General features: G+C 38.2%; 1 protein-coding gene across 1 annotated transcript; it reads right to left on the bottom strand.

The window, feature by feature from the left end:
- Positions 1 to 1273: 1273 nt before the first annotated feature.
- NEIL2 (nei like DNA glycosylase 2) lies at positions 1274 to 9718 on the bottom strand. The gene is made up of 4 exons (XM_044660912.1): positions 9581 to 9718; positions 4835 to 5199; positions 3656 to 3849; positions 1274 to 1590 (listed from the first exon to the last, which is right to left on the bottom strand). Exons 1-4 carry the CDS (start codon positions 9716 to 9718, stop codon positions 1274 to 1276), a joined length of 1014 nt encoding a protein of 337 aa, XP_044516847.1.
- Between the last annotated feature and the right edge of the window lie 364 nt (positions 9719 to 10082).

Genomic DNA, 10082 nt, shown 5'->3' with positions numbered 1-10082 from the left:
TTTCTTTTTTTGTTTGAGATTTCTTCCATAATAACTCAAAAGGAATAATGCTTTACATGATTGTACACATAAATCTATTTCAGAATGCTTACCATGTCATGGAAAGAGGAGGGAAGATGGGAAGGAGGGAGAGTATTTGGAACCCAGAATTTTAGAAAACTGAATATTAGAAAATAGTTTTAACAAATAATTGGGGGAAAATAAAATAATATTAAAAGTTTTACTGGCAAAAAAACCCCCAATAGTCAGTGGCAAAGTGTTAAAATTTTATTTCTATTCTTCAGTATTAACATCAGATAGACACTATATCTTTTTTTTTTTAAACCCTTACACCTTCCATCTTAGAATTAATACTGTGTATTGGTTCTAAGGCAGAAAAGTGGCAAGGGCTAGGCATCAGGGGTTAAGTGATTTGCCCAGAGTCACACAGCTAGGAAGTGTCTGAGGCCGGATTTGAACCCAGGACCTCCCGTCTCTAGGCCTGGCTCTCAATCCACTGAGCCACCCAGCTGCCCCTTAGACAATAGATTTTGATGGGGCTTTGTAAATATTAACATTTCAATTTTGAAATAACATCAAGTAAAAAAACCCTCAAAGGAATGATAGCTCTACACTCATGGTGTGCTACTCATTTGCACCCTCAGTCCTGAAGCTCTGCTAACAATAGTTTTATGTTTCTACCATTGCCACACTTTAGAATGCTTACAAGAAAATATCTCTCAAATAAATCTTGAAGATTTACAGATGATGTCTATATTTTAATTGCAGAGCTTTGACCCCAGGAGATTTTTAACTATTGTCAAAATATCATTTTTTTAAGAATGAAAATGAAATATGAAGAACTACAAATCTCTTAACATAAAACTTTCATGTGCACAAGGCATTGTTTTTCTAGTCAACCACCTACACCAGCCCTTTGTTAAGCACTGTGATTTCAAGAAGAGGAGCCTCTCAAGAAAAGAGGACTCAAATACTGCAGAAACTTAACTAAGCCACCATTTTTAAAATTCTGAACTTAAATACAAAAAAAATTTTCATGAACACAAAAAGAATTGTGTACAAAAATGTAATCTATACTTCAGACTGCTTGCTTAAAAAAAGCATATAATTCCACATTTTACTTTCAAAATTGTTTTATTTAGTCTGTAATTCCTTCTGAACTTTCTACTGTTCACTTCACCCTTCCCTCTACCCCACCCAATTTAACATATAGATCAACCAGCAAAAAAGTAAAAGGAAAAAGGAATGTCTTTTTACAGGTATACAAAATACATTAAGGAAGCTGTTCCTGAGTCACCTCAACTTTTTCTTCAGCCTTGGGTTGGCAATGGGGGCACCACCAGGTGAGTCTCTGAAAACTACCTGGAGGCCCAAAGCTATCCTTCATGACTTGATGTCCAGCGGGGCATTGCTCTTTCTGGTAGATCAGATAGTGCTGTGGCTTCCCTTCCAATTTTTTCTGAAGCCAACCAATACTGAAACTCACAACATGATCCAGCAAGGACTCAAGGTTCAAAGGAGTTAAGCAAGAACCTAAGGAAAGGGGATGGATTCTGGCCAAGTACAAAACTTCGTTCTTAATGATGTTTCCTACAAATTAAGATAAGAAGGGGAAAAAAAAAACTATGAGGTAACATGGGCACATTTTTTATAGTAAGATCAGCCAAATAAGTTTACAAATGTTGCAGTAGAAGGTAATTCAACTTGCCACTTAATACCTCCAAAGGACAATGTGATTATCTCAACTGCTAATGAGAAGTATTATGAGTGATCAACAGAGGCCCCCCCTCTTGAGGAAGGCCCTTACCTTCAAACTGAGCACTGATACTCTGGACTCATAGAGAAAGAGATCAGCTAAGCAATTTTTAAAATATAAGAACTAGCTAGTAGCAATGTGGAATTAGAATACTTAAAAGAGAAAGGCAGCATGGGCTAGGGGAAAGGGCCAACTTCGAAATTAAAGAACACCTGAATCCAAATTCTGCAACTGACATAGTCCATGGGACACTGGACAAGTTCCTTAATCTCTCAGTGTCCCTAGGCACCCAAGATTTAAATTGCAGAGCTAGAAGAAATTTCTTCTTTCAGAGGTTTCATGATAGACGGGGTTCAAAAACAAAACAAACAAAAAGTTAGCAATAAAGGAGTCCGAAAAAGGAAATAAAATAAAACAAAACAAAACATTGGCTATGGCTGCAATCAGGAAAGTCAAACTACCTCCTACTCCTCCATAATGATTAGTTCTGAAGCCAGGTTATCAGAGCATGACAAACCACACTGTGTTCCCTCCCTGCATTCTCATGAGATACCCACACTGTTCCCCAGGAAAATAAAAAAACTGCCACAGAAATCCAGGAGTTTAACCTCTTAATATGATGTGGGAGAGGAATCTAGGTAGCACAGTGGATACAGCACCAGGTCTGGAACCAGGAGGACCTGGTCTCAGACAGCAACTAACTGTGTGACCTTGGACAAGTCACTTGACCCCAAATGCCTATTTTACCACTCTTCTGCCACAGCCTTACCCAAGATAAGGGTTTTAAAAAAAAAAAAAACATGATAGGGAGAGATAACAGCCTTTATTACTTCCTATCTTGCAAGTACTTAAGATATCCTAAGGAAGGTGTCTTTAAAATGCTAAGAATGCCAAAGGCTATTTGACAGAATGTTTGGTATTTAAATTTTAAAACATCCATAACCTTTCTTTAGGAATCATATTCCAATCAAGAATAAAAAACAGATTCCAGGATTTAAAGATCAAAATTCCATCAGACACCTTCATCAACTGCAACTCATTTTACAGAAAAAGAGACAGGCCCAAGAAAAGGTGAATTGCCTAGATCACACACACAGCAATATTTGAACTCAGTTCTTTTGGCATCAAATTCAGCACTTTTTTCCCCACTGTATCAAATCCTACCTTCCTCTGAAATCATATCAACCTAAGAGTTGAAAGAGAATTTAAAAGATTACCTAATAAAACTGATTTCTCCACCCACCCCCCTCCCCCAAAATACCCTTTCAGTTTTTTTATACCTCACACCCTCTCTCTATATCTATGCCAATGACACTGGAGTCCTTGCCATTGCATAAACAAGGCACTATTTCTCAAGTCTGGCCTTCTTCACCAATCCTGATGCTTGATCATTCTCCCTCCTCATTTCTGCCTTCCTTCATGTTCTGAATAAAACTTAGATAAAATTACTTTTTATAGGAAGCCTTTCTCAATCTCCTTCAATGTCTATCCCTTCTGTCTGCTGATTATCTCCCAATTTATCATGGATAAAGCTTGTTTGTACATAGTTGGTTAAATGTTGCTTCCCCCCATTAGACTGTGAGCTCACTGACTGTCATTTGTCTTACTTTATAAGCCCAGTGGTCAATACAATGCCTGGTGAGCATTTAACAGATGTTTACTGGCATTTTTCAGCTAAGGAAACAGATCAAGAGCAGTTATTGATAAATGTGAGACTTTTCCTCTTCTGCACTGGCCTATTACATCTTATTCTAAAGCACAAGTTTCCTATGTAATACTATTTTATACATTTAAAAATATTACTCCAAGAATAGGCTTCAGCAGACTGCCAAAAGGGGACATGACACAACATTTTAAACATTTCCAAACAAACAAATCTTCCCTTCTGTTTAGCCATACCCAGGCCAGCGAAGTATCTTTGATCCAGAAGAGTATAGGAGACAGGACTAGCCTGCTTCAACGCTTCCAAGGCTTGCCTTCGATCAAATTCCTCAGAGAGGATATCTGAAGTTGGTTTGACCATTGGTCCCAAGCACCAGTACATCCGACAATTGTAAAATGCCAGAAAACCCTTTGCAAAGTGCAGAACCAACCTAGAAGCCAAAAGAGAATTTAACAACAAATTGAAGGCTAAGCTCAAAACACAGTAGCATTCACTGAACACTTACAACAATATAATATCCAAAAGGGTTTGGGGGAGGTATACAAAAATGAAACAAGAAACCAGAGGCAGAAGAAAAAAAGTTCAGAAGAGTACACAAATAAGGCAATTTTGTAACCTAAAAACTATATGCAATAGATGCTGGATGTTTCATATGCAATCTCTTTTGTTCTTTGTATACTGAAACATTCATGTTTGTGGACATCTGTTCATCAAAAAGATTAAAAGTTAAAAACAGCTAAGGAATGCGATAGGGAGATGCCTGGCTTTAGGAATGCTGTGACACCGAAGTTAGCCATAGGAGCACACAAGGCTTTCTCAAAGCCAAGTTCCTGCTATCACTTTCCAAGAACCACACAACTGGTGTCTCCCTTGCAAGGCTCTTTCCACCAGACCAAATGGGATCTTAAATTCTAGATTCAGTTCTGTCACTAACTTCAACTGGCCCCAGGATACATTTCTCTTCTCCCACTCTTAAAGCCTTTGTAAGGGCAAAGGAATCATATAGTACCTCATTTCAAACTGCACAGAAAAAAGGTGCTGCTGAACAAGAAAGGACGAGATCAGGAGATATAACTAGGCATTCTTAAGGTCCTCATATTTCCCATCAATTTCTTACTCATTTTTTCTTTTTTCCTTTCTTACTTTTCCCCAGAAAAAGGAACATTTCAAATTCATTTTACAAATAGGGGAAAATCGCAGATCTTGGAAGAAACTGTCTTTCCAAAAACTTCACAACCAATCTAGATTAGTGGCTGTATTAGAATTCTCAGTGCACCAAGTAGCCTATTATAAACATGCCACCTTCTCTGTGAAAGGAAATAAAACATACTTATATACTAACAAAAACCAGACCCAAAGACATTTCCCCCCTGCCTAGCTTATTAGTTTTGAGAACACACTGACTAAACTAATACCTGGGAATGGGGTCCTTCCAGTCACCCCTCTTGTTAGCTTTTGTGGCTCTGGAGAATTCGCTTGCCCGAACACTACCAAATAAACCAAAATGGAAGCAAAGCCAAAGCCCTGAATTTTGGGAAGTATTTAGCCACCAAGGCATAACAGTTTCCCTTTCTTCTTCCCCAAGCTCAAGTGCTTTAATAGCTAAAGATGAGCCAGGAACTTCTTGTCCATCTAGCCTTGAGGTAGATTCATGTTTATGGTCACTCTTCTCTTTTGGAAGTCTCACTTCCTTTTGGAGATGCTTTGGCAAGAGGAAACTTTCAGGAAGTCCCAGGTCTTCAGCCAGGCCAAAGTTAAGATATAAATTCTTTCCATGGACCTAGGAGGAAGAAAAGGGCTGATATTCACTAGCCATAATTTGCAACACTCTAGAGGAGATGAGTCTAAAGACTACCTCAATGGAAAATTTCTGTTTTCCCACATCTCATGGCACCCTCTGTCCCACATTCTTACTGCTCTCAACTCCTGTAGTAGCTACTGCCTTTTCTGCTTATTTGGAAGTGAATCAGTTATTATTATTTTTTTTTTTTTGCATTGTTAGACTACTTAGAGGAGGTTCCTAGGCTTTCTTTCCTAGGGACTTTCCTTTTCCTTTCAGGATTCTCCATTTGGTCACATGTCTTAACTGCTGCTTAGCAGGGTAGTAGTGTCAGAAGATTATGTGCCCCTTCCCTCACAATTTTATATTGGAACCAAAGAAGTTGCATTGGTAGATATTGGTCCAAACATAAGCTATATCCAAAATAAAATTGATATGCTGTAGTGCACATCCAGATTGTATAAAAACTAGATTCAAGGGAAATATTGTAGTCTTAAGTTTTGACTAGTGGTATTATTTCTTCCTTGCTCCCCTGACTAGATCCTCTGGGAATTATCACTCTATTTTTTATTTTAGATACTTGTTAAGCAGCAGAGTTTGTACCAGGAGCCATCAAATTCATGATGGATGACAAAGTCACATGTGAACCCTGAAAATCTGCAAGGTAGATCAAAGGAAGATGGATTTCCCAGTTTCTCTTGTGTGACTCTTCTCTTACTAACACTCCTCATTATATGAATTATTATGATCAATATCTCTATTTAGCCCCAGGAATATATAGAGGAACATTATAAGTTGTTACTAGAACCCCTATAAGCCCCCCAACAAATTCCTAGGAAAGCCCCACCTTTAGATGTCATGATATAGAAATTCCCCTAAAAGTCCCTACACAACAAACTAGCAAATAATGAGTTAATGTAAAGATTTTAAACTTCCCAGCAAGGCTGTACTAAAATTTCACAATCCCCACACACAGATGCCTGAAACTGCTTTCAAGCTTCCCTGATCCTTGAAGTGGAATGTCACAGGGAGGACAGGAGATGAAAAATTAGAACAAGCTACTTCCCCATTACACTAGACCAGTGATTCCCAAAGTGGGTGCCACCACCCCCTGGTGGGCACTATAGCGATCCAGGGGAGTGGTGATGGCCACAGGTGCATTTATCTTTCCTATTAATTGCTATTAAAATTTTTTAAAAATTAATTTCCAGGGGGCTAAGTAATATTTTTTCTGGAAAGGGGACAGTAGGCCAAAAAAGTTTGGGAACCACTGCACTAGACTATTCTTATTAACCCCACAGCATAAAGCACAAGAACAGCAAACTTACCTGTGAAAAATATTGAAAAATGAAAGGCTGCTATTAAAATAATATTTGGATTGGGTTTAGGGTTATTGTATCTTTGAAATCTGAAATTAATTGTGTAATTGTATAACCAACTAGCCAAGGAATCACTTATTGATTAATTATAATCATGCTTAAATCTGGCTAAAATGGAATCAGCCATTCTTCTAGCCAAAACACACACCCTTGTACCTCAAAAATGGGTGGGAATGGTAATTTCCAGCCCAATTTTGTGATGAATTATTCTTGACAAGCTTTGCATCTTTTGTTAATCATAAAGAACAAGATAATCACAGAATATTAATCAAATGATTTTGTAATTCAGTAGAAGTTAATGTATGACGTAATGTATTATCTTTAAGAAAAATGTATGGTGAGAATGAAAATCATGCCAACACTTATGTAATCTTAAGAGAAAGGTATAAAGAAGTCAGCAGATGGCGGACAGAACAGCCTCTGGAAGCTTCACTGAGTCTCTGGCTGTTCTCATTCATCCCAAGCCGCTTAACCGTTCCACCCCCGAGATACCTGGACCTGGGGGAGCCGGCCTCCCCCAAGATAGATCAGGATTAATTCCAAGAGAAGAAATGATCTTTCACTCTGCCTGGGACCTTTTACTGAAGGTTTAATCCATACTGGCTGAATGACCCTGAGCAAAAATCAAACTGGCTTTAGCAATATAATAGAGAAGGTGACACCAGAGTGTAGAAACAAAGTTTTAACAAGTGTGGGCAGTTATGTAGCACAGTAGATAAAATACCAAGCCTAGAAGTTGGGAAGACCTGGGTTCAAATCTGACCTCAGACTGGACAAGTAATAACAATAGGACTTTATATAGAGAATGGTTAACTATTCTCATTTTCTACTGATGGAAGGGAAAAAAGAAGGAGAACTTAATGTACAACACCAGAATTTTAAGATCTGGAGGCTTAGAGAATTGTGGGGTAGTAAGAGACCTATATGATTTAAATAATCAGTCTTTCTTTTATGGAAGGGGACGAATTAAAAGATATCTATCTGAAGTCTATTTTCAGCTTGAAGGCTCTATGTATTTTTACTATAATTAACATAAGGCCACAGTTAATGAATCACCAAGGAAGCACAAAGTTGGCAATACCTTCTCCAAGGTTAGAGTAGACAAGTTTGAGAGGTGAGTATGTAGAACTGGAAAGAGATTTGAAAAGAAGGGTTCTGAAGAAGTGGGTAGTTATGGTTAGAAAAATATTTTAGAAGGAGCATAAGGAAAGGACTAAAGAAGGACCACTCAGGAAGAGAAAGGCTAAAAACATGGCTGATACTTTAAGTTTTGCTCAATAGCTACCCCCCCACCTTTTTTTTTAAGTTTTTGTGACAGAGGATAACTAAATAGATAGAGAAGATAGAAATATATTTGGAAGTGAAAATAATGTAAAAGGGGGCAGCTGGGTGGCTCAGTGTATAAAAAGCCAGGTTTGGAGTCAGAGGACCTGGGTTCAAATTTGACATATGACATTTCCAAGGTATGTCCTTGGGCAAGACACTTAACTCCTATTCCTTAGACCTTACTGCAATTCTGCCTGGGAACTGATAATTAGTATCAATTCTAAGACAGAAGATAAGGGAAGAAGGGAGGGAGAAAAACAATGTAAAAATAAGCAAACATTTATTAAGCACTTAGTATGTTCCAGGCACTGTACTAAAGAGATACCAATATGAACTTGAAAATATTTGTTGAATTGAAATTCCCCACACATATCAATATACCTCTTCTTTAAACCTTAAAGTTCACCTCATCTGAGAGCCCAGAAAGCCTCTCCCACGTATTCTGACTACTTTGTATCTATAAATTTCTCACAGGATAATAACATTGAGTAGGCTTCCTTTTCTTGTTTTGCTACCGCATAGGGCAGTTATAAATATTGCACTATAAACATGGGACCTTTCTTTCTTCCATTACTGGGTCAAAAAGAATATGAACATTTATTTTGTTTTAAATCACTTCTGACATCCAAGTTGTTATTGATACCGTGCTATCATTTGTTTATTCCCACAATTCACTTCTCTTTGACATGGAAAGATGTGAAAAACCACCAAATGCCCAAACATGGAACAGCTGAACATCCTGGTAAAGTAAATCAATTTACATTACAATTTTTTTTTTAAACCCTTGTACTTCGGTGTATTGTCTCATAGGTGGAAGATTGGTAAGGGTGGGCAATGGGGGTCAAGTGACTTGCCCAGGGTCACACAGCTGGGAAGTGGCTGAGGCCGGGTTTGAACCTAGGACCTCCTGTCTCTAGGCCTGACTCTCACTCCACTGAGCTACCCAGCTGCCCCGACATTACAATTTAATTAACAATAAAGAGAAGGAATTGTGATAAAGAGAAAGTTATTTTGTCCTAGGTTCAAAACTTGACTGCACTCCTTACTTATGTAACCCTGAGCATGCTACTTCACCTCTGTTGTTAAGGGGAAAGAACCTGTACATGTATATTCATAAAAGGTGATGAGAGGAGGGGAAGGTTTTATCAGCTAGAGATAGGAGGAGAAATCAAGAAAGGCCTTTTATAGGAGGTGGCAGTGAAGAGTGTCCTGAAGAAAACTAGGGATTGAGAAAAACAAAGCTAAGTTTAAGGAAAGCAAGTAAAAAACTTGACTAGAAAACTCAGACAAAAGAGAGTGGCCACATCAGTATCAAATGATGTAGAAGTCAAGAACACAAGAAAAGACTGGTATAAACTGCTTAGCCATGGCATTACAGCAAGCCTTTGTCCCAAAGTTATAAAAGAGAACAGAGTAACCAAATGAAATAGGCAATAAAAAACTAGGTTTAAAATGAACAATACTATATGAAATACTTTCACAGCTCTATTTTCCCAAATGGAGTAAGAACATGAGAACAAAAGAGGTGGCAATGAAGCTCATGAATTCTATAGTAGAATGGAAGGACCTTGAAGGCAAGGCTTGTATTTCATTTTGTTTTTGTATTCCTAGCAAAGTAAGTTGATAGCATGAGGTGTCAGAATGATATCAAACAATTGTCCTATAAACCCACCTACCTGTGAGTCCTGGAGCCGAAGCATCTCTAGCATGTTAGGGTTTATCTTCTTACTATTGCCCCCTACAGTGACCACCAGTTGGCCCACAAATGGAGCAATCAACTGGTGGAACTTCCTCAGAGACGGCCCTTCTGGCATTCCTGCCAGCAGAAAAGAAAAGCAGAGACCATCAGTCAATGACAGTCAATTTTCTATTACACAGTTTTAGAGATTACCTAAAATAGTCAAAATGAGGCCCAAGCTCCCTACTGGTGGCAGAACTGAAAGGAGATACTAGGTCTTCTTGCTAGTTTGGTTCTTTCTTCTACAATAAACTTAGGATAGGAGCCAACAAATGCAGAGAATCTAATTAATCTGTAGAGCAAAGGGCTCAGTAAGATTAAAAGTAATAATACAAAAAAAAAAGTAATAAGACACTCTGCCCTCATAGAGCTTATAGCCTGTTAAAATAACCAGAGAGAATTAGAGAGCTTGAAGTCCCAGGATCATGTGAGATCTGAGT

Source organism: Gracilinanus agilis, chromosome 2 (assembly GCF_016433145.1).
Source record: "Gracilinanus agilis isolate LMUSP501 chromosome 2, AgileGrace, whole genome shotgun sequence".
NCBI classification, from domain to species: Eukaryota; Metazoa; Chordata; class Mammalia; order Didelphimorphia; family Didelphidae; genus Gracilinanus; species Gracilinanus agilis.
This window is presented reverse-complemented; position numbering and strand designations above follow the sequence as displayed.

Bases quoted from the DNA above. Each gene is read 5' to 3' on its own strand.
- NEIL2 (XM_044660912.1), bottom strand. From the start codon at position 9,718: ATGCCAGAAGGGCCGTCTCTGAGGAAGTTCCACCAGTTGATTGCTCCA. The intron at 5,200-9,580 runs GTAGGTGGGTTT...TCTTCCTCCTAG, and splicing joins TTCGGCTCCAGGACTCACAG to GTCCATGGAAAGAATTTATA. The intron at 3,850-4,834 runs GTATTAGTTTAG...TTTGGCTTCTAG, and splicing joins TGGAAGGACCCCATTCCCAG to GTTGGTTCTGCACTTTGCAA.